A 25,034-nucleotide genomic window follows, 5' to 3' on the forward strand; every position below is an offset into this window, starting at 1 on the left:
GATGTGGCAATTTAGTTGTTGACATGCTTTTGATTTTAAAGGTCCCATCCTATGTAAGACCATCTTTCCTCTCAATGATGTGTCTCTAGAGTCTAGCCTGTCAGTGGAAGAATGAGGGACGTCCTCCCTTTGCTACTTCTGGCTTGCTCCACTTTCAGGAAGTGTGCGCTTAAATAAGCAGTTCTGCAAATTATCCCCTTGTGATGTCATCAATACCTCTGTGCTGAGAGCAGCAGGTGTTTAATTTGCTATATCACTTCACCTTGTGGCCTTGCGTTAAAAAAGTGAGGCTCCTCCACTGGAGTTCATTGAAAAGTTTTTTTTAAACGTAAACGAATGTGTGTGTATTTAACCTTTTTTTGTTGTTGTTTTTGTTTTTGCTCATTTCGGAGATTGAAACAGAACCCTACCATCCCATTTTCCCTTTTGTCTTTGATTTATTTCATTATTTGTTTCAACTCTCGCAAGCTGCGAGAACAGCGTCTAACCTCTAGGTGGTGGAATACGTCAAAACTCCAACACTTGCACGTGCAATCCCGCGGCGGTCCTAACAGCAATCCACTTTGCCTCGTAGTCCTTAGTAGTGCACTAGTAGTGCAACACAATGGAACAACAAAACACCCGACACACACACACACACACACACGAGTGCGAACAAAAAAATGTTCAGCGAACCCACGAGCCACTTATGCGCGGACTCATTTGGCAGTATTGCAAGTGTAGCTCCTTCGTGCGCGCGCGCGCGCGCTGTCGAATGTTTCAACACTTTTTCGACGCCTGTTCCAGATTCCACACCGAGGGATCAGCTCGCTCCCCGAGTGCGTGTGTGTGTTTGTGTGTGCGTCCGCGCGCGCGCGTATGTGTGAATTTAATTGGGGTAGGAGAGGGGGACTTTGCACCCTTGGATGTCTGAACAGCCTCGATTGCAGCACGCAGAGCCAATCAGCGAGCAAGCGCGCGCTGGCTCCTGATCTTTAATTGGCCGGGAAGCGTACACACACACACACACACACACACACACACACACACACACACACACACACTGAGATCCCGGCTGGCTGGCTGGTTGGTTGGTTGGTTCTGCTGGGAGAAGAACGAGCCGTGGAGACAGCGGGGAAAGAGAGACGGCAGAGATATAAAGAAAGATTCACAGAGCGACAGTTGTGTGTGTGTGTGTGTGTGTGTGCGAGTCTGTGTTTTGTATCCGGGTGATAATTACCTCCCACTGTCTGAGCCAATCAAGAGGTAGAGAGGGAGGAAGCCCCACTTAGAAATTCAGCGTCTCCTCCCGGGCAGGCAGGCAGGCAAGGCAGGCAGCGAGGGCGACAGTGTGTTCATTGAATCAGAGTCGGAGAGGAAGAACAGACAGAGGTGTTTCTCTGCGGAGCGGCGAGGCTCTCACACGCTCACACTCACAAACACTCTCCCCTGAATTCACCGCCGAGTGGGAAAAAGAGAAAGACAGAGGAAAGATGGACAAGATGAACCACAGCTCGGCCGAGGCGGAGCCTGAGAACATCGAGCCGCTGCGCTACCTCAGGTAGGCACCTGTCCACGTCCTCATCCTGCTGCTGCTGCTGCTGCTGCTGCTGCTGGTTTGTGCTTCTCTTTTCAGCCGCGCTTGTTTGGCACTCATCGTTGTACCGTTTGCCGTCACTGCGCAGCGCTGATGAGGGAGAACAAGAACTAGAGATGCGAGGAAAACCCCCTCCAGGTTTTCCTCCGAGAAGATCAGCAGGGGGTCTGACTTTGAAGCAGGCTTTCACACTGGAAGCAGGAGAGAAGACAGCAGTGACAACCCAATCTCCTTGCTGACACAAAACTCATGATGGTGATGAAGTCGACAGTGATCCAACCTAATGACTTACTTGATGATCCGGAGGAATCTTCAGGTCTTAGTGTGTGGTTTTGTTCGCACCATGGGGAAGCCTCACATTGAAATTCAAGTGCAAGGCGTCGTTGAATTTTTAATTTCTCAGGCTGCGTCCCGTGAACCCCTGGATTAGTAAGACTTAATGGGGGAAGCAGATCATTGATTTCTTTTTGCTGGTGTGTGTGTGTGTGTGTGTGTGTGTGTGTGTGTGTGTGTGTGTGTGTGTGTGTGTGTGTGTGTGTGTGTGTGTGTGTGTGTGTGCGTGTGTGTGTGTCCCTCGCTGCCTCCACCAGAGCGTTGCACACCATCCAGAATTTCAATTTCGGCGACAAATGCCGAGGGTCGACATGCATGCTTGCACGCGTGGAAGTAGCTGAAACAAATAAGGAGGAGAATTATTATTAGGGTTGTCATTCTTGTCGCTGTGTATAAACTCAACCGGTTTTTAATATCTGGAACCCAACATTGTGTCAGCTTTAGAACATTTATAGATACTGTATATATTTTATAGAGATATAAACATTGGCCACTTTTAGTGTTGCTACACACTTAATAACTGGTGCAGAACATCTTTAACAACTGCAACATTTTTTTTATTTAGAGATCCCTTTGAAACGTGGGGAGGGGAGGCGGGGCTGCCGCCGATGTTGGAGTGGCACTGAGGGTAAACAGGAGGATCTAAGAGCTGGAAGTAGCTCTTAGATTACGATGAAGTGCAAAATGATGCCCCACTTTGGGATCGACCAGGATGGATGGGATCAGGAATGAGGACCTCAAAAGGACGGCGCGTGTTAAGATGTTTTGGGGAATGTCTGGGTAGAAGGATGCTGAGGATACAACTGGCAGGAGATCAAGAGGAGGAGGAGCAAAGGGGAAATTAATGGATGGATGGATGGAGTGAAAGAGGACATGGCTTTAGCTGGTGTGAGAGGATATGGGTCAGGTGGAGGGAGATGATTGGCTGTGGCCACTCCAGGGGGGAAACAAAGAGATGCCGAAGCACAAGAAAAAGTCTGGACGGTTGAGAGAAACTTGAAAGAATCCTTAATCTGAAGGACAACATTGTGTCCGTCATGTTGGTTTCATTCTAAAACATAGAAGGGGCACAACTCTTAAATTTCTACCTGGCTGGGTTGAAAAGCTAATGTGGGAACTGGTGGCACTAACTGGTGGTAATCCAGCAAGGCCACAGAAAAGTGATGTCTAACTGTAACATTGATACATTTCCTAATATTGATTGCTTTAATAATTATTATTATTATTCCAATAATAATAATAATAATAATAATAATAATAATAATAATAATAATACTAATAATACGCTGGCCTTCACATGCATAGTCGACAGAGCATATTGTATCATAGACAAAAGCTGTGAGATCTGTGGGTGTGATTGCAGAATGAGAGCGTGGAAGCCTGAATGCCTGAATCTGCTTCGGAGATAAAGACTTGTTGTTTCTTCTCCGGCATTCCTCAAGCAGGATATGATATACAAAATGAAGCATGCAGCGTCGGCTGGTGGCTTGATTGTGTTGATTCAACTCTCCATTGACGACTGAGGTCAACGAAAGGGAGAAGAGGTGATGAATCCCTCCGGACAAATATCTCAGTGTGTTGGAAGATTGACTGGGAATCAAGAAGTCGTTGGTTCAACGTTTATGAGAGTCACTGTGTTTTAAAGTCCAACAGCCAAAATATCTATAAGGGTAAAAGCAGCTGGAGAAGCGGCTCAGACGTCAAGTCCTCGCTGGTGTTAGTGGGCTACCTCGACTGTCATCATCCCCAATTTAATCTGATCAGCCTGTTGATTCCCGTCTCTGCTTCCCATTCAGACTTGTTACCGCCTCCAGCGGTGCACGCGCCCACCCTGCTATTCTCATGAGCTTATTATTCCTCTCCATAATGCATGCAAATGTACTGTAGTTCCTCCGCCGGGCCCGCGTTCCGCATTCACACTCGGAGGCGTCACCCCACACACACACACACACACACACACACCTCCTCTCCCCTAAGAGACCCTCGCTCCACTTCTTCCTCCTGAGCTATGCAGCGTGACTGAGGCCGACTGGCAGCCAATTAAGATGTGGACGCAAAGCAGCTGCGGGGAGGATTAAACGGCTGCACACGTTTGAAAGTTTCTGATTAAGCCGCATTTTTTTCAGAAGTTGAGAGGCGTGTTTTTGCGTCTCCGCTGCTGATGAAACCTGCAGAGAGATTTTTTTTCTTGAAATGTATTTGAAGAACTTGGCATTTATCATTTTTGAAACATTCAATTCTCCATCATCCTTCCACACAGTCGGATGCAAGAAGGTTAATACATACAGTACCTCCTCTGTCTTCTAAAAGGCAAATGTATTTACTTTGATATAAACAAAACTGAGAGAAAATTAATGTCTGGAGCCCACGCTCCCCCTCTGACTTCATATACTGTATGTAGCAAATAATGTATCCAGGGGAGACGATGATGGTGGTGGCGCCCTGGTGATGGAGGAGTTTAACGATCGCGTGCAATTATTATTATTGAAACTGTGAGTCACGTTATTTGCCAGAGCCGGGCAGAGACCCGCTGAGTCGCCGTGTAAAACGTCATTTTTTTTGCCGCTTTAAGGCGATAATAGCTGCGACTACGGGAAGATCATCCAGAGCGCAAACAACAGATTTACCGGCCGCAGATAGAGAACACACACGCTCGTGCGAAATGACGCTTGTTGATACTGAGCGGAGAGAGTTCCCGGCTGGCGGTTATCGACTGAATCAACGTCAGTGCATGTGAGGTCCAATCATATTAGCCGGGAAGTTGCCATAATGTTCTCCTTGGTTTAATGGTTCACTTTGGGGTCCTCTTGGAGCAATCGTTCGTCTCTCCCGGTCCACCTCCGCTCCGTGTCCCGTCACAACCGTCCAGCCAGGGAGATTATGACAGAGATCGGCTCCAGATATTTTTTTCTCTCTTTGTCTTTCCATCTGCCGGCCAAAGAGATTGAGATTAGCCAAAGGAACAATCAGAAAAAGCATTCGGCTCTCCGTGCCTCCGTGACGAACCCGCTGTTGACTCGCAGGCCTCGTGAATTACAATGGTGGGGGCGGGAAGAGGAGGAGGGAAAATCTGCCAGTGAGATATTTGCCCGTAATTTTTCTTCCCCCCGCATTAATGTCAAATTAGTGGCGAGATTTATCTTCATGCGCCACAGTGTGAAGGACGTCTGCGCTGGCGGAGACGGTTTTCGCAGATGGCGAATCACAATTTAAACTGAAAGATGGCGCGGCTTTTTAGTTTTATTTATTTATTTGTTTTTCTTATTAGGTTTTCCTTTTATTCCATCCAGCTCCATGGATGGTATTTTCCCCTTATGGTTCCTCATTGCCCTGCCATGTTATTACACTAACTGGCTCTGCAGTGTGGGTGAGGGTGTGTGTGGTTTTTTTATTATCTGTTGTATTGATGTTACATATTTTTACATTTTCTCAAGCACTTTGTGTGGCATTTCTTTGTATGAAAAGTGCTATATAAATAAAGTTTGATTTGAATGTTCAAATCTGGGACCCACCACGTACCCGCCACCACGCCGTAGCTTCTCCACTTCCTGGTCCCCTTCCGTGGTCTTTCCAGTGCACTTTAAACCAGGCGCTATATCAGCTTTACGCTGAAAGCTGATTGGTTAAGGACTCCTACTGAGACGCTAAATCTGATTGGAAACAGTTTCTGCAGGAGGTCGCCAAGACGGATGGGCAAGAGTTCAGAGAGAATATCTGGGGGATGCAGCTGCTGGGCGACCGGAGCTGTGGAGCTTTTCTTTTGACTCCAGCGCTAATAAATTATGGGATGTCTTGCCGCCTGAAAAAGAAAAAGAGTTTATTTTTTCTCCTCGTCGGGGTGAGGGCTCTATTTCACCTGTGCGCTGACAGCTCGTGCTGCGCTGTTTTGCCCCCCTCCTCGCGCCCAGACGTGGAGAAGCGCTGCAGGTGGAGCTGTGCTGGGGTCTCCAGGCAGCGGCGGCCTTTGTTAGCGATGAACGCCAGGGAGCGGCGTTCTCATTATGTCGGCATTGTGGGGCGTTTGAGGGTTTTTCAGTGGCTGTTGGAGGGTGCGTAGAAGGGAGAGAAACAACAATCCTCCCCCTGATCTCTCTATCGTTTGCCCCAGTTTGTTTTCTAAGAGACTCGCTCTCGGTGATCACAGAAAAAAACAACCAAGGAGAATCTTTGTTTGTTTTTTTTCTCTCTCTTGCACGAGGCTCATTTGAGGAGGAGACAAGGGCAGAATGAAAAGGTCAAAGACTGTGTGGTGTTGATCAGGTTGCCTTCGTTCTGACAGGCTGGATAAAGGTTGTCCTTCACACTGGAGCCGTTACTCTGTGTGTGTGTGTGTGTGTGTGTGTGTGTGTGTGTGTGTGTGTGTGTGTGTGTGTGTGTGTGTGAGAAAGAGAGCGAGAGGCTGAATATGAGACAGACCTCAGAGAGGGAAATCGCAGGGTATTTTTTTCTAATATCAATTTGCTTTACATCAACCGTGACGAGGGCAAAATGTTACAACGGTGAGTTTTTTCTGCAGGGAAACCGTGAGAGGCAGCCCTGTCCCTGAGCGTTGGAACACACACACTCTCACACACACAATATAAATCCCCAAACATTTCGCAATTTGCGCCTGTCTTACCCTGGCTGCCAACTGGAGCTTCTCCTGAATCCTTTGGATTCTTCTCACGCATCTATCTTGACAAGAGCCCGTAGAAATTGTTTAGGAAGGGGTGAAGGTAAAAACCCATGAAGGTGACTGGTTGAATCATTCATCTGGGTTTTACATTTAAAGGGATTAATCAGATTGTTGCTGCACCCAGCTGCCCCATGGCCGTCGGCTGCGGGCTCTGGTGTTGAAATAAATTCTTGCCAATGTCATTTAGGCAGTCAAACAGTTTAACCTGTTGAGTGCTAATGCTAATCAAGACTTCCCGTCCTTCTTCTGTGGTTTTTTTTTAAGTTGCAACTTTGTGCCAACATCCACCTGAAGTTATACTGGTAGTGGAACTGTTTTTGGAAATTTGTTTTTTTTTTCTTCTTCTCCCCTCTACGATATAATAAACGTGAGCTAAAGTAACTTAACAAGTTTTTCATCCGACTCTGTTATGGGAGGCTATAATTAGAGACGGGCCATTAATTCATCAGTCGGGTGCAGACGGCGAGAGTTAATTAAACTGCGGCGCCGCCCTCGCGCTTCTTCTTCAGCCAGTCTCCCCGCCCACGCACACACACACACACACACACACACACACACACACACACACACACACTTTATTCTGAAGGAGGAATAACATCCTATAGTCGTATGATGGTATATATATATACATGTGTATATATATATATATATATATATATATATACGTATGTATATATATATATATGTGTGTGTATATATATATGTGTGTATATATATGTATGTATATATATATATGTATATATACATATATATATATACATACACATACACGCATATATAATGCACTTTGGTATCGCTGTGTCTGAGAATATTCACAGTCTCTGAGCTGTAAATAAATAAAAAAAAAAAAAAACATTGTGCATGTCAAGAGAAAGAAAATGCCACAGGACTGAAAAAGTAATTTGCAGCCTTGATCCTTCCTCAACATCCTATTTTACATTATTGATTTCATGTGAGGCCTGGTGGGAGGAATTGATTGGTTGAATCGTTCATCGACTTTTCTCTCTCAGAGCCTCCTGACAAAACTAAATACATGCATGATGCATTTAGTCTGGGGCACTGTTGGAGGTCGAAGGATGAGGGGGGGCCGGCAGCAGTCGTGGGGGCGCCCCCTACAGGACATCATTATTAATACAACAGGTACGGGCGGGGCCTAAACCATTTGTTATTCGTTGTGGCTGTTTCAGAGGTGAGTGATGTGACTTGCTGAGCCAGCACATGGTGCCAGTTTCATCCAGGAGTTCCTGCCAGACACTGCAGATCTCCTCTTTGAAGACTAATATCCACCTGCTTTACCAGCTTCACACCGCTGATGAAATACATGATGAAACTGATGATGCAGCTGGTGAAACCACCAATTTTTCTCTATATTGAAGTGGTCTCAGTGGTGCGAGATGCAATGCTGCGCTGATGATCCCTTCTTGTCCCGGTTTTTGATGAGGAGGCTTCTCCTGAATCTCCCAGTTTGCACCCCAGACGAGCCGTTCGGCCTCTTCAGCTCTCTCCCCGGCTCTCCTCCTACGCCTTATCTTGTTTATTTTCAACAAGGTTTGCCTCAGAGATATTTTCTAAAAGAAAATTGAAAATTTAACCTTCTAGAGTAGATGTGCAAAATTCAAGCTGCTATCAGGGCCTCACATCCACGGCCATTGATTCACTTATGATTTGGCTTCCAATGCCGGCAAATTGAAAGAGAACATTTCTGTGTAAAATTTTAAAATGTGTTATTGCTTGGGTGTCCCTGCGGCGGTGCCAAACACAGATGAGGAACGTGTGATTTTCTCAAAGAGGGATTTAAGCTGCATCTGACTGTCAAGGCTGCTTCTGCCTCTTTAAATACACTTGTTGTTCGCCGCGTCGCACCTGGCAGTCAGTTTTTTTCCCAGTCGGTCGACTCCAGCAGGCTTATTTTCACCCTTCTGGCATCTCCGGTCCTGGCTCCGCCCCCTACTCCCATCTGGCCAACTTTGTGACAGGGGTCGGGCTCCTCTGCGGGGGCAGCGATGTTGTTCTCATGGTGACAGAATTGGAGCGAAGCCCACCAGCTAGAGGCCCCTGAGGTCGCCGCCGCTGAAGTAAGATGCAGATGGTCCCCCAAAGAAATGAGTAAAGTGGAAAGTAGAGTGTGTGCGTGCACGTGTGGGTGCCCATGTTCACTTTTCTGACAGCTATTACCGCTTGTCACTCACATCAGCTTCGTGGCAGTTGCCATGAGAACCGCCCCCGGCCCGGCTGCAGCCCATGAGGAGATGATGTTCAGCTGACAGAGATGAGGGCAGGTGGTCTGTTTCTGTCTCGGCGGGATTTTGTTCATTTTCCTTTTTTTGTAATTACGAAAAGGCTTCATCTTCATCATCATTATCATCGTCATACTTTAAGATATAAATATATACATTCCTTGGATGTTCTTTTTAGATGCCTTTATGAGAGTAGTGAAGAATAGAAAGTGCCACTCTGTGCTTGTCAGGTGGTCAGTCGCTCCTGTGTAGCTGGTGTCGAGCATGTGCATCGCTTTGCAGAAACCTGAGTTTTGAGTTTTTTTTTCGTCAGCCCTGTGGAGCAATGCTTCTCAGTGTCGACTTTTTCTGCCTTTTCTCCCTGTCCGTGCCCTGCCTGTTGATGATTGAAATTAAAAGAAATGAAAAAAAACTACCCTGCGATGAACTGGCGACTTGTCCAGGGTGTCACCCTGCCTTCGCCATATGACAGCTGCGATAGGCTCCACCAGACCCCCGTGACCCTGAGGTCGTGAAGAAGCGGGTATGGAAAATGAATGAATGAATGAATGAATGAAAAAAAAAACTCATCAAAAATGACTTTCAAACATCAAGTCAGAGACAGAGTGAGAACAATAATGCTCTGATTAGATCAGCCTGTTGACTGCCTGCACTGTTTTTGGATGCAGTAATAAATCTTGAGCCGCTTTCGAAGCAAATTATCTCAAAATGCCCTTAAAACCCAGTTTAGAAAAACTTTACTTAAACTTTCCTCATTTCCGACTGCAATATTCTGCACATTTAGCTTCTCACTCACTCGCTGACATGAGGTCCGTCTTTTGGACTCGCTTTCCATCACTTGTGATGAGTTGATCAGCGGAGGTGTTGCCGACGTTCTCTCTCCCCCTGGATGCTCTGTGATGGGCAGGCACCTCGGCGGCCTGCGAGCTGGCGGGTTAATTGCCGAGCTGAGGGGGAGCGCATCAGGGAGGGAGAACGAAATCTGGATAAACTGACAGATGAAGCCCAAATCAATTTGATGTTTCTGCAGACGGAGCTGATCAAACCAGGGCCCCAGAGCCAGAATGGAGTCGTGGCACTTGTCGTGCGCGCGGGATGGTCGGAGCTCAACTGCGTTGTTTCCACAGCCCGAGACGTGGTTTTGTCTGTTGGCATAATCAGAAAATTGCTGTGATGATAAGCCGGCGAAACATGAGTTTCTGCTGTGCTTTTGAATTTGTGCTCGGCTGTAATTAGTCAAATTCAAAAGCCCCAGAGGACAGCAACGGCTGTGAGAGACAGCACTTCAACCGTCAACACTGGGGATCGTTTTGTTTTTCCCTGCAACGTCCAACAAATAATTTGTTTGTGGGGACCGTTAAAAAAACGAAGGGAAGGAAGGCTGAAGGGCAAGATTCTCATTTTCTCTTCATATTCTACTGCACATGCCTACCAAGGTTTCTAGGGGAGGCGGGGTGTGTGTCGATAAAGCAATAATAATTCCTCATCCACAGCATGAAATAGGGTCAGGTGTCATTACAGCACCCAGATGACATTATTAAAGGTGCAAGGCTCCTACGAAAGCGAAGCTGGCTGTCATGAAACGCTTCATAGCCTGCAGTGTCAGCTTTAGCCTGGAGCACCGCTGTTACATCATGCCACTTTAATTCTGTTTCACAACCTCTAACAGGCTCCGCGGAGAACAAAAAACAGAGCATAGAATGCATCATTTAGGAAAGAAAAAAACCCTACAAGTTGCTTTCAGCAGGGGCACAGTAACCTCACTCTGGTGAACCCTCCCACTGCGTGCAGCAGGACCACGGTATCGATTCCTAAAAAGCACATTTCATTCGGAGGAGAGGAACTCCAGGCGGAAGAAAAAGTGATTCAACTTTGCAATGAGTGCAGCCGAGTCAGAAATGTTTTTTTTTTTTTTTTTTTTTTTTTAATTTCTTTTCCCCCAGTTGAGCTCTGACATGTAGCAAAAAGGTGACCTGCCTGGACGGATGAATGAAACCTTAAACCAAACCAGCTCCCCTCATCAGAACCTGTCAAGCATCAAGCAAGACTCAAATCTAACATTTTGCTCTTCCGCCTTGCTGAGCTCCGGCCCAAAGTGTTTTCAGTGGTTCTTAAAAAAAACTGTGTGGCAAGGAAACCAGGAAGGGACTGCGACAGGTTGGACTTAAAAGCAAGAGAGAAACGACAAAGAGATTTAGTGACTGACGTGACGGTTAGCCTCACTAACGGGATTAGCGTGGATGCTGCAGTCGTGGCAGTTTTATCAGAACTGGACAGCGTTTTCACATTTAAAGAAGGATTCTCATGGTGAGGGACAAGGATACATGACCACTGCTGCACCCTGCACTTTCATAGGTCCATGCTAAAGCATTTCTATTGCTGCTTAACTTGATGGATGAATAGAATACAAGCAGAGACTCATTGATCTGTCGTGCCGGGTTGTACATTCTTAGCATCAGGCTTTTTGTGTTCTTATTTACAACTAAATGGATGCTATTGATTGCTGAGGCGTTAAAGCATAGTTAAACATCATTTTCTATCCCGGTCTGAAGGATCCTAATCACCGTTTGGACAATTGAATGACAATAGATCTATTTTTGAATCAATATTTGGAGCAACAGTAAGTTGGGTCTCCCTCTGCTTGTTTAATAGATGAACCTTTAACTTTAGAGCATGTTTGTTGCCATGGTAAACCAACGGCTGCCTTGCCAATCAATCAGTCAATCAATCAATCAATCAATCAATCAATCTTCAGATGTCAATAAATTGACACACAGGCTTAAATGACGAGCTCTAAGTTCAGACTGCTGTCACGTATTTGAATAATCACATAGACTTGTGTATTTTCCACCTACTCCTACACAGCTCCCCTTCCCTTCACACACACCGCTCCAAGTTGGCAGGCGTATTCATTCTCATGATAAGTGCAATCTGTGTCTGCGCCTTGAATAGAAACGGCTGATTGTACTGACAATGGGTTTTGCTCCTCTGCATCCCTCCGTGCTTTAGATTTTACAGTAGTTCAGTGCTTGTTGTGTGGCCGTCCTGGCTCCCGTTTCTGTGTATTTGCTTTGTCCTGGGATTTGGCACAAATTTGAAAGATCCTGCAGCTCCAGCTGGACTAACCAGCTCTTGCAAATACACAATGTGCTTTGTTGCACTGTTTGTTTGGTTTTTCTTTTGAAGATACACCCAAAATCCCCCAAAAAAGGAAGCACATCTGTTATCTTCTCACTTTTTATTGGCATGCAGCTGATGGATGAAGTCATTTTTTTTTCCTGTGTGTGTGTTTATGTGCTCTGATGGGCAAACTATTGCATTTTAAGCCAGGTTTTCACAGTTTGTGATGGGATACGGTAGGTTTTACATGGATCCGTCATCTGCTTTGTTGACTTTTTCAACACACGCTGAGAATAATGTGGGAAAATCAATTATAGAAGGAAGAAGAATTTTTTAATCAAGCAGTCCCGTTGTTTTTATCTGTCTAATTAATTTCTTACGCTTAAAAAGAGTTCACGCAGCTTTGGGCCAGCCACATTATTAAACTCCTATTACACAACCCTTAAAAGGAGGGTCTTAAAATAATATTGGTGAAACCTCTCTGGCTCGGGTTTGTGTTGTGCCGACATGAATAAAAGACTCTGACTCAATTTATGCACCAGATTCGGTGTCGCCGTTTCTCATTTTAAGCCAGCCTATTCTGTTTGATCTTTGTATTTTTTAAGGCACAAAAACAACGTGTGTGAGCATGTTTACATCAGTCACATCTGCTGTTGCGATCCACCTGCAGCTCCTGCTGTTTGCGGCATAAAAGATGATGTAAACGAGAAATCAAGGACGACACGTGCGGCATGTGTCAGAGCGAGATTGAATAAAGGCTTCTATCTGCTGGCAAAATACAATTGAAAATGGCCCTGGAGGCGGAAAAGGAACAAATAGAATAAAATCTGTGGGCCATCACAGAGAGGACCCTGCGACGACGAGCGCACCCGTGACATGCGAGTACACTATTTTCATCCTGTGAGGAAAAACAAGAAAATAACTCAAAGAAAAGGAGGTGCAGAAATGTTGCACAGGCGTATCTGGAGTGTAAAAAAACCCCCCAACCTTCTCCCTGCAGAGGAGACGCTTGTTTGGCGCTAATGAGCACCGAAGTTGACATACAAGTGGTTGCCCAGAGTGTCTGAGAGTGTCGTTAGGACGGAAGTAAGGATTTAGTCTTGCAGTCCACTTTATCACGTGAAATGTTTAAACGCTTCAATCGCTAATTAGCCAATCACAAGGAAACCAGGAAGTCGATGCATTGAGGCATGCAGAGGTGTTGAAGATATCCAAACAAAGCAGCATGACTGTGAACATTTCCAGATTCAGATAAACTTTATTCACCCTTGAGGGGAAAATTAACATTATGGTGCAGTGTGACAGTTGACGGTCCTGTCGCTATGGTTCTACACGTGGACCAACACGGATCCACGTGTAGCGAGAGGATCCGTGTAGGTCCTCTCGCTACACGGATCCTGCCAACAACTCTTGGGTCCATGGATTCCTCACATGTGGCACCCTGTGTGGAGCACGAGGACATGCTTGTGAAAAGAGGGGGGAAACTTGTGACAGTTGACGGTCATGTCGCTATGCCTCCAATTGATTATGCGACCTGGCTACTTGGCCAAGGGGATGTCCCTTTGGCCTAATGGTTAGCACACATGATTATTACCCGGGAGACTGGGGTTTGAAGCCCACCCGGGTCCTCTGCGCCTTGCCACAGAAGGTTTACCATCTTTTTAGCATCCCTTTAGCTGCGGTAAAAAGTGAGGTAGTGCTGCAGGTTGCTCTTTAATAACTGATGAAAAAGAAAAAGAGACGAGTGAAAGAGACCAAGTGAAAGTGACTATCAGAGAGCTTCGCCAGGATGTTGACTTTTGGTTCTGAGCTCCAGAGGAGATTGGGGGAGGTTGGACGTGCACCGTTCCCCAGCTGAAATTACCACTATTTCGTCAAATTAGTTTAATTACATCACATCCAATTAAATGACAAAAGGAGTTTGACTGGCTGCCAGGTAGCGACAGCGTGCGGCTGCATTCACACTCAAATTTGCCCATTGCCACAGGTGTAAAGAGGCAGATTATGCCCCTCACCATGCCCCTCCCCCACTGTGCAATCTGATGGTGACGGCCGGGAAAATCAGATTCAGGCTGTTTGTGAGGCGCCGCCACCGTCACCGCCTCACAAACAGCCTCAGCTGGCAGATAGGAACAAGCCGTGCGCCTCCATATGGCTCCTCTCTAACGGCCCAGCGTGAACCCCCTCCCCCCCAAACCTCTTCAAGGCTGCTCAATTCTCATTAGGCCGGGGACGGTGACGGCAACGCCTCCTCGGCCGGTAATGCCAGAGTGTGTCTGACAGACGGTGATGCGTCCGCAGCAGCATCGCTCTGTCGCATCAGACCTAATCAGTTTATCCGCCTGCTCACATAGCTCATATCCGACGTAAGGAGGCAGACGGACGTTCTTTAAATGATGCTCATCAGCCGCTCTTGCCTTTTGCAACCATAACTCATTTCACCCTCCCTCCCCACAGCCTCCGGGGGCGGGTTGGGCATTGCTGTTTTGTCCGTGCGAATATACGTATATGTGTGTTTGTGTGTGAGGACAGGACATGAATAAATCATACTTACCTGGCACCGCAGGTGAGATCTTCCGTTTTGTGATTGGTTGCCAAGCTAAAAATGGCCGTCTACAAATCCTGGCCATTGAAGCCTGACTTTTATATTTGGCGTAATCATCAAAACACACAGATGTGCGCATAGGCAAACACGGTATGATATAGGGGTGAGAATTGCTAGGTACCTGACGATTCAATCCGATTCCGAATCAGAGGGCTACGATGCAATTAATCGCGATTAATCGAGAATTGCGATTAATCGCATTTCTCGACATCCAGAGCTGTATGTATACAGTATATCCAAAGCATGCAACATACCGCAGAACAACAAAGTCCCAATAGACTTTGTGATTGGTTTCGCCCTTTATTTCATTTTAGAGGATGCATATTGCATCAGACAGCGTACCTTGCTGTCTGATGCAATATATTTCTTGTTAATGCACATTGAAAGGTTTAAGGGAGACACACTATTGAAACAGCGCCATCAGCTGGTTACATATGTATATGTAACTTTGGTCGCCTGCCCAGCACCTGTGCAGCACTGGCCACTGGTGACCACTGGTGACCACTGGTGACCACTCACTTTGAGGCAGGGCTGTTGTTTTCCCTGCTGCAAATCAACGACCTGTACAAAAATTGAAAATAATATTCTGCAGGTCCTGAAGCGGCAGTGCCCTTTGCAGCCAGTACACTGTCACATGCAATTCTGTTGGAAGCGAGTCCAGGTGCAGAGCTGCAGGTACAGGAGGGGAAGGTCATAAAGCTGCAGGCCAGAACACAAGGGACTGATTCCACTGTGTCTTTGTGATTCTCCCGCTTTAATAAAAGAGAGATGCGTGGTCCGCTGTGTTCTCAGAGGGGTGTGCGTTCACACGTAGCCAAAGATTTAGCTGCTTATAGAATACCAGGCTGTCTGCCTCCGCCAGCCCGCTGTGACACGCATAACAAAAGCTCAGCCTCGCATCCGTCTTCTTATGGTGTATAAGGGGCGAGTTCAGGCTGTGTTGTTCTTCTCAGCACACAGCTGCGCTAGCTAAAGCTTTGACAGGCTGAAGCTGCATTCTTTAGAAGCTCCAGCAATTACTTATTGACTCTTTTAATGCGAGTCGATGCAGGTTCTCTGTGTTTTTAAATGGAAAAAACTGGCGGAAGAGACTCAAGTGTGTCGTTGCGACTAATTCTTATTTCTAACACCGACATATTGTTTGTTTTATTCTCTGCATTTTCTGTCTCTGTGGGCCATTTCAGACCTCCTTGTTGTTGTCGTCCTGTTTATGCAATATGTGTTTATCTGTTGCGGTGGCTGCAGATGGAAATGAGCTGATGGCTATCCAGTACATTTCTTCCCTTTCATTAGGCATTAATGTTTAGCGCAGGGCTCCCGGCCATTAAGCAAATCAACAAATTATTCACAAAGCACCAGCGAAGGAATAGTCGCTGACATTTATTTGTATATATATTTATATATAATTTATTCCCCCTTGACAATTCATAAACAAACTTTCACAATGTGTTTTATGAGCAGATGGTTCGACTAGAAAGAGGTGACCTCATTTCCCCTCCCTCTCATGCACCTTATGGTCAGCGCTGTTGTCATGGTGACCAAGTTTCAACAGCAACGGCGACGGGGTGCCACTTCGCCGTGCTCGTACGCAAGGCCGACTCTAAACTAATTCAAAATAAGCCCCTTCGGAGTCATTTCACAGACGCAATTTCACACACGACTCCCCCTCCTAAATGCTGCCGTCCCCTCTCGGCTTGGTCCGCTCTGCCTGCCGGCCTGCACAGCCTCGACTCACCCGGCCTGCACCCCCTGGTCTGTGCGGCAGCGGCAGCACAGGCACAATTTTCAAAAAAGAAGTTGTGCGAAATGTTGCAATTTATGATACATAAATTGAACTTTGCTCCGTCGGGGTACCAAACAGATGTGAGGATGCTTACGTAGAAGCCACATAGCAAACTTATAATACAACTTCTACTGAACTGCTGAACACCTACATTTAAAACCCAAGGTCTTGATATTTGACTGGCAGACGGATTTATTCCACAGTGTGGAATAAATCCAGACATGCAACCAGGCGTTCTCTTAACAATAAAGGAGAAACCATGTGTCTCTGATGAGCAAAAACTACACAAGACAAGACAACTCAGAGCTAAACAGGCGGCGGCAGAAAATGTAATAACAGTGCTGGGAGGTGCAGTGCAGGAGCAGGCAGAGGAGACGGTGACACAACATAATTAGAGCCAGCAGCGGCACTGATGGGGCGGAACGAGTGGGACTAATAAAAGGCCGCAGTGAAAAGCTCAGTCTTTTGTTTTATTTATTTTTTATTTTATTTTATTTTGATGCCTCTGCTGTTGTGAGGCGACGTCGGTGATTTTCTCCCGGGCTGTAAACTCGGCGCCAGGCTGTGGTTCATATGAGCAAATAATCCATGTGGCTGATTGCACAGAGACCACTGAGACCAGGTGGAGCCGTTCATTTGATGGGTTGGCCATGTTGCTGCATGTAGTTGACACCCTGCAGATGGTGTAAATGTACGGTGTATAGATACGTCCATATATATATTATGCATTATATAACTGCATAGCCCTCTACAGAGCAAATGGAGGAAAACTTCTACCATTGCATCATTATTCTAAATGTAAAAATGTAAAAAAAAAAACAACAACTTTTCACCTTATCTGTGAATCCCCCCTTTTTTAATGAGCTGCACCGTTGCAGTGAGAGTTTGGGTTGAAATATTAAAAAAAAGAAGATATGGAGAGTTTTTTTTAGCCTTCGCCGAACTCCAAACACTCTGCTGGAGGTTCAGTGAGATATTCCGAGGGACGCCAGCGCTGCTGTGCAGGGTTATCACTTCTTCACCGTGCACCGTTTCCACCTCCTGCCCCTGTTCCTCTCTGTGTGCAGCAGCTTTGGGTCTTGAACCCAGGCCACCCTTAAAAAAAAACCCTGCCGCCCTCTGCTCTGCCCGCGTCTGAGAGCTACTTGGTTTCAACTTTATTTTCTTTGACATTTCATCAAAAAAAAACGGAGGGTTCAATCTTAGCGCTGCACTAGGCGCTGAGACTCTTCTGCACAAACAATTTCAAAAAGTGGCCGTTAAAGGAGAAGATCCGTTATTAAACGCTTGTTCCAGCATTTTATTCTTTTTTTTTACTCCTGCTGGAACATTTTGTGACAAGTCCCCACAGCCAGCTGTGATAAAAAAGCAGCCAGGGACTACTGCTGCCCCCCCCCCCCCCGCCCCCCCCCTATTATTCGCAGTAATAGACCACTTTCCTTTCTGTATAATCATGCTAGGCGCTGCGCAATCCGTGCATTTTTTTTTCCAACGTTTTTTCATAATGTGCGAATCCAGGCTCATCTCGTGTGAGTCACCGCCGCTCTTTCCCTTTCGGGCAAACAACAGAGAATGTTTCGAAAAGAGGAGATGAGGAGTCAACTTGAAGGCCATCCGACGCCGGCAAGAAAAAACACCCTCCTGTACAGGTTGATGGGAACGTCCCCGGAGCCTCTGCTAGTGACTCACCTTTTTCTCCCTACCTTGAAGTAGCCAGCAGCGCTCACACAAAAGGGTTGCTTACAAACTGCAACCCTGCGCGACAGCGGCGGCGCTCATCAACACACTCACACACACACAACCCGTGCATAATTGATGAACCCAGCGGCAGGGCGAACCATGAGAGGGCCGGCGACCTTTTACTAGCCCAACCGCTAGCTGACAGTGAACGAGGTATCCGTTCAAGGAGGCGAGAGATTTTTTTTTCTTACCTCTAGAGATGGATAAGAATGAATGACCCACAGTAGCAGAGACACATGGTGGCTCACACTCACAGCTGTGCTGAGGTTTAAACTCCCACTGTGTTAGAATTTGTTGGCATCTAATCCCGGGAAAGTGTTTATTGCTGTTTCCTGATCTCACGTCACTCTTTTAGCAGCTGTGATGTCGGGATACAAACACAAAACACAGAGCAGATCCATCACAAAGGTATGTGGAGGCACAATGTAGCTACTCAAACTCTTATCACCAGTGAATTAAAAAAAAGTTGTTAGTTTATTTGACGCGAGTTTATGGGACTAAAAACGCATCATCGTTGTCTTTATTCCATTTTCTACCATTGAAATATTACGCACTGGACGTTTAGAGCAACACCTTAACAGTGAACAGTGTGACAGGAACCAGGGAGCATGCAGAAACAGCTAAGCTGCTGTTGATTATTATTAAGGGTTTGATGTCTCCGTCACAAAGGGATTTAAAAAATTCATTTTAATATTCATAGTCTTGACGCAGTGCCCTCTGCTGCTCTGGCAGATGACGGTGTAACAGTGGTTGCCTGCCCAGCACTCCTTACAGAACACATCTGTGCAGACCCTCATTTGCTCTCTCTTCTTCCAGCCAGGAAGTGATGATGCTGGTGTGTGAAGTGTCACCAGAAAGTGTGGCCCACGGTCTCAGCAGTCACTGAAAGTCACATGACCCTATTCCAGACCAGCCAGGGGCGCTGTGTCAGTGTTGCAGGTCAATGAATTGCAAACACCATTTTAAGGTCTCTGTCCTCAGCTCGGACACGTTGACGCAGCTTTTTCCGGCTGAGTGGCACCACTGGTGGCGCGATGTTGTGTTGCCGACACACAATCTGCACAGCACGACCATCAAAACTCGAGTGCTTCGGCTCAGCCTTCTTGGGTCCTGCGGCATCGATCGCTGATGGTGACGGACAAGGTTTGCGATTTAAAGGATCGGCGGGTGCAGCTGTCACCTCCGGCTGGCGGCTGGTGAACTGGGGGGCCCGTGGGGCCGACAGCCTGTAATATGTGTGCATGTGACATTTTGCCATACATTAGGAACAGAATGTCACACAAGCTGTGCAGCCCGGGGAGCCTGGCAGGGCGTCGCATACCGCGTGAGAATTGTTGGGGTTGGGCTCCGCTTTATTGTGTGTATGTGTGCGTGTGCGTGTGCGTGTGTGCGTGTGTGTGTGCGTGTGCATGTGAGCACAATTTGATCCACCCTCCCCTCTCTGCAATGATTATTAGCTGAAATGGCAATAACAGCGGGAGCGGAGAGAGGTGCAGATGTGAAAGCTGCACGCCAACTGAGGTGTGACGGACGAGGAGAAGGTGAAGAGGAGGAGGAGCCGCCAAACCCTCGCCTCGCACGCCGCTGCACTCGGAACCCGCCGGAGCCTCCGGAATCCTCCGACATGAAGAGATAACACCGGCGGGAATGATCTCCTCATGTCATAGGATCGTGTTGCGCGCAAGGTAATTTCCAGGCGCAGGCCGCAAGATGATTGCAAGATACAGGGATGGCATTTTGTGGAAAGAGTAAATATCTGGCCGATGTAAATGTCAGCGGGGACGGCCGAGCAAGTCGGCGTTTTAATTTTTTTGCGACGGCGCGGCAGGTTAGTTTGTGGCAGCTGACAGTTCTGGCTCTGATCTCAGAGCAAAGGTGTTTGAAGCTGCTTGGCGGCTCTCCGTAGAGAATGATGTGGGGTCACATCACATCGTATTGCACTTTTAGTTTACTGCAGCAATACTTTGGGATCGAGCAATTGTGATCTTTTTGTGCACAAGAAATGACAGCTCATTCTTTCGGACTCGGTATGTCACTAGGAAAAGCATCTATCGCCTGCTCAATTTTCACCTCATTCAAACCTTTAATCAGCCTCCAGTGTTAAATTCAGTTTCTCTTCAAGCGACAGACACGGCAGATTGAACACACCGTGGCTTTGCCGTCCCCGCTGACCTGTGACTCTATATCTGGATGGCTCGGTCCTTCTGGACTTCCATCGCTGCGGTCCACTGATGTGTAAACAACATACATCAGAGCGGCTGTGAGAGGGGGAGACAGAACTCGAGACCGGAGCTGAAACAGGGTCAGAGGCCAAAAGGCTTTCAAGACGAAGTCGTGCGTCAGACATCAAGGTAACGTGGAGGTTAATTGGCTGGTATTGCGTGTGGACCCACAGGAGGAGACTCACTGAACTTGTGTTCAGTCTCAGAATTTCCCAGGTTATAGATGGAACTGCCGCTGCCTGTGTCTGTTATGAAAGTGTCTCGTTCTCACTGCTCAGCCAGTACGTTGGCATGCAGAGCTTAATCGGACTAAGCTCATAATTCGGTTTTCTAATCAGACTTTTCTCCTTGTCCCCATGTACATGCAGCTAAGTAAATAGAATTATTGACGGGAACGCATCCACCTCTGCCACACTAGGGGGCGATAGGAGTCTTTTCAGCGTCTTTAACTTCCAGGTTACCTCTTTTGTTGCACAACAACAAAACAACTGAGCGTGATACAACACCAGTGTAATATACTCACCAAACAGCTACAGACGCTTGGCCAGAAACTCACAAACGTACACAACATATTACTGGTGATTTTACTGTGGAAGCCCACATCTAGCACAGCCAATATAGTCCTGTGTGTGACCGCTATCTGTCAGCTGTCTACCTCTGTGAGCTACCGAGACTGAAACACGGCTTTCTTCGAGTATTAGTAAATGAAGTCAGCATCCAGGTAACACTTGGATCTGGGCTGCCGGAGACAACTGGTTTCCCTCGGCTTTCATGTTTTCTTTGCTTTCATTAAAATCGCTAGTAACATGTTGTGAAGGCGCTGAAGGTGGAAGTGTCTGAGGGCAACCTGTGAGGTGGAGTTTGCCTCATGCAAGAAGCTGGTAGGTAGTTTTTGGAGCTGTATAAATTAAAGGTCAGCCTGAAGTGAGGCTAAACGTGAGAGCGAGGTCTCATTTTCAACACAAGAGCTTTTGTTTTGTTGCCGCAGCGCATCTTTTAGCTGGAGGTTCTTCAGGTGACGGCGCCCCACACACATGGAAATGCCGTTTCCCTTTCGACGGAAAAGGGGCTCAAGTACCATCAGGGAACTCTTTTCTCCTGAGAGGTGGTCAGACAATGGAGCTGCGGGGAGGAGAGGCCGCCGGTCGGATGAGCGTCTCCAGTTTATTGGCTGTCCTTCGACAGGCGGGAATCATGGGAGGTTTCACGCAGCCGCTTTGTTCGGCGCGGCCCGAGTTCACACGACTTGAACTTTACATCCATTCGGATCTGTTTGATGTTCGGAGGGCGGCAGACCTCATGTAACACCCGAGTCTCATCCGAGATTCCAGTCGAGCTGCTCTGCACGATCATCGCCCGTGAGCAGCATGTTTAGCCCTCTGTTTACGGCCTCCTGCAACAGTGCAAAAATGTGATCAGTTGGGCCTGGTACGTGTTTGGAGGCGGAAAAAAAAAACAAGGCGTTGATGTCGTCACTAACGTGGGAGGGGTGTTAATCCCTTTGTGATGTCACAACTTGCCAAAACCTCTCACGGTCTCACACACGGTAAAGTGAGAAAAAGAGGACAGACTTTTTTCATTTCTGGGGAGTTGGGGGTCACATACAGTCAAGAGACAAATATCACCATTAGAAAAAATTGGAAACTGAATTTTGTATTTTTGAGTTTGACTTTGAGCTCCCGCTGGCCTAAATACCCCAAAACGGGAGACAGGAAAGATGCAGTGAGTTTCATTAAACACCAGAGGATGTTCCTCAGAAGCGTCGGCGTGAGTGTGTTGGTGAAATACGCGGCTAATTTGGTGTTTCTGCCTTCAAAACAAACAGAAACCTCTCTGTTGTTGCTGAATGTTCTCCTCCTCTGTAGCTCACAGCCTCAGATGATGATGATGATGATGATGATGATGATGATGATTGCCGTCCATTTCATTTCTCTCGGCTTGTTTTTTTTTTTTTTTTTTTTTATAGCTGTGGATCCAATTTTGCTTTTTCATTTTTTGTTGTTGTCGTGCTCAGCTGTTGTTGTTGTTTTCCATCTGACGCACCGCCATATTCTCCTCCGCGCAGGGATTTGCTCCATACATCACAGGCCTCTCCACTCTCCCCGCGCACTTATTTTTGTGTCAATAAATATGCCGGCGCCAAAATAATGAGGAGCGACGGGCAGAGGAGTAGCGTTTCTCATTTATATGTGCTGGAGGTTGTCAGACTTTCATCGCCTCGCTTCACCTTACAATTTACGTGCTAATGTCCACTGTCCTCTGCGAATTATCGCTTTTTTTCCCGCCGCAGCCGCGCTGCCGATTCCCCCGCAGAGGCCATTAAAGTTTCACTTTGGCTCGTCCCTCACGTGAGGTAAACAGACCTATTAAGCAGGTCGTGATCACAGCTGAGCACAGCCAAAGTGAAGGTGAGACGCCGCAGGAGTGCATCGGGCCGAGCGCTGGGAAATCAAGTCCGTCCCCCGGAGAGGCTGCAGCGCCGCTGGGGGGACACACAGGCGCAACAGAAGCTAACACTCTGTTTTTCTGTTAGGTTTTCTTTGCCCCCTTGTGTGCTCTTGCACGTTGCTTCCCACGTCTCAAGAAAAGGCTTGTCGTCGAAAGTATGGCAGTGAGATTTCGTTTGCTGCCATTAGTTTCCGACAAAACTGAAGACAAAAATCCCTCTGGTTTGACCTGCCTCAAGTTCTATTTGTGCTGCCCCCTTGTGGCCCTTAGCCAACCTTGAAGTCCAGTCTACTCTTTAATCGAACCAGGCAAACCAAAAAAAATAAAAAATAAAATCTCTTTATCAAAATCATCTTTGCTCTGCGTCACTGGAAATCAGCCCCTCGTGATGTCACAGAAGGCACTGATACACACCCAGTCAAGTGACCACACCTACAGCCAAGTGTGGATTGTTTTTTTTCGTTCCCTTCGCGATTTTTAAAAGGTCCAACAAAACATTTGACTCAGTGTTTTCGCAGGAGGCTGTAAACAGAGGGCTAAATCTGCTGCTTTGCCTTTATGAGCTGTTCTGCCGCCGGGTCGCAGCCCGGCAGCACATGGCGAACCCATGCGGGCCGAGGTGAACTTTCCAAAGTTCAGCCCGTCAAGATGACTCAGGAAACCTCCCTGAGGTGAGCCGTGGGGTGACAGCGACCGCCGCTCCACCGGAGCCACTAAATGCCATAAGCCCCCAGTCGGATACACACACCGAAACTCACAAACACACAGCGGAGGCTCGAGGGAAGGCAGCAGAGCGTCGGCCGATAACACTTGAAGCCCGGGGAGCAAAACAACGATGGTGAGAAAAACTGCATGTGGTAGTTTCAACGATAAAGACACAACAGCAAACTTTTTCAAGCGCATAAAAAAACAATTGTTTAGTTTAGGTAATAAATGAAAATATTGGATGTTGCACTTTTCATCTAAGTGCTTCTTCCTGTTTACCAGTTTGCGAATAAAAAAATTGAAGCTATAGAAGTATTGCAATGTGTGATTTGTGGTTTATTGTTGAACAAAGAACATATTATATAATTTTCAGGAATACACACACACACACACACACACACACACACACACACACACACTGACTTCCCCACCATCCAATCAGCACTCTGCAGACTGAAAGCACAGTATTGATTTGCCACATCCATCATTCTCTCGTCTGCCGCTATCGACCTGCTATCCACTGATACTCTCATGGACGATGTTTAGGAGGAAACAAACAATTCCGTTCTCATTCAAATGCAGTTTTCGCTCATCTGTCTTGTGGGTTCTTGCAGCAGGTCGGAATTGAGAGATGTATTTTTGTAAAGGGGACCCATGTACGGCTAAACTCACACTAGCGGTGTTCCCTAACAAGAATCTGTCTCTCCCACACGTCTGATCCTGCTCTCATCTGCTGCTATCGACCTGCAGCAGTCTGACAGATGATGTGTAAACAGGGAGAAAAAGGATGTTTCAGCTACGCTTCTTCTTTCCACAGGAGCTTTCACTGACCTTTCTTGAATTTTCTATTTTCCAGTAATAAAGGAGTAAAAACTTACCCTGTATCTGTTTCCCTCTGGCCTGTCTGTGAAGTTCATGGGATGAAAAAGTTATTGCTTTAGTTGCTTCAAATTACAGAAAGTGTGCACACTTACTTCTGTGCTGGACAGTGATGTTTTGTGATGTCATAAAGGGCACAGTTACATCACTGACAAAGGATCTGGAAATCTGCCCTTTGTGATGTCATAAAGACCGATGATGCCTCCAGCCAGGGGTTGGTTCAACTTTTGTTTCCACATTTGATCGAGTCCCCTTTGGAAAGTATATGGACGGCCTGACAGAGCATCAGATTAAGAAGGAAGCTAACATCAAAGTGTTTTTCAGGAGGCTGCAAACAGAGGGCTAACTGTGCTGTTTGGTCTCTGGAGATCAAGGATGAGTAATCACACAAGGCTTCTCCACTGGGGTATGTGTAAAAGACAAAGATGTGAAAACGGGCATTAACGTAGTTTTAACTGGTTCCCGCTCTTTACGGGGGTGCAGTGCTGTCCACGACCACCAGGTGTCTGTAGAGTAACAGGGGACGTGTCCATCGTAGCATCCACCATGAGGATAGACTGAGTTGGGTGGCTACACCTGCTGTGCCTGTACTGAGAAACAGGCAGTGGCATTGTTCCTTCGCTCTCTCTCTCTCTCTCCCTCTCTCTCTGTCTCCCGCTCGCCGTCACCCTCTCTCTCTCTCTGTCTCCCTCTCTCTCTGTCTCCGTCTCT

General features: G+C 46.9%; 1 protein-coding gene across 1 annotated transcript in view; it reads left to right on the forward strand.

Moving 5' to 3' along the window:
- The first annotated feature begins 1,027 nt into the window (after window positions 1–1,027).
- The window catches only part of yjefn3 (YjeF N-terminal domain containing 3), a 35,541-nt gene continuing 11,534 nt past the window's right edge, over window positions 1,028–25,034 (forward strand). The window contains exon 1 of the mRNA XM_076039608.1: window positions 1,028–1,540. Coding sequence (XP_075895723.1) covers window positions 1,473–1,540 — 68 coding nt within the window. The 5' untranslated portion in view covers window positions 1,028–1,472. The remainder of the gene's footprint in view (window positions 1,541–25,034) is intronic.

Source organism: Nelusetta ayraudi, unplaced genomic scaffold, assembly GCF_046127955.1.
Source record: "Nelusetta ayraudi isolate G7.1 ecotype Tasmania unplaced genomic scaffold, CSIRO-AGI_Nayr_v1 ptg000059l, whole genome shotgun sequence".
Lineage (NCBI taxonomy): Eukaryota > Metazoa > Chordata > Actinopteri > Tetraodontiformes > Monacanthidae > Nelusetta > Nelusetta ayraudi.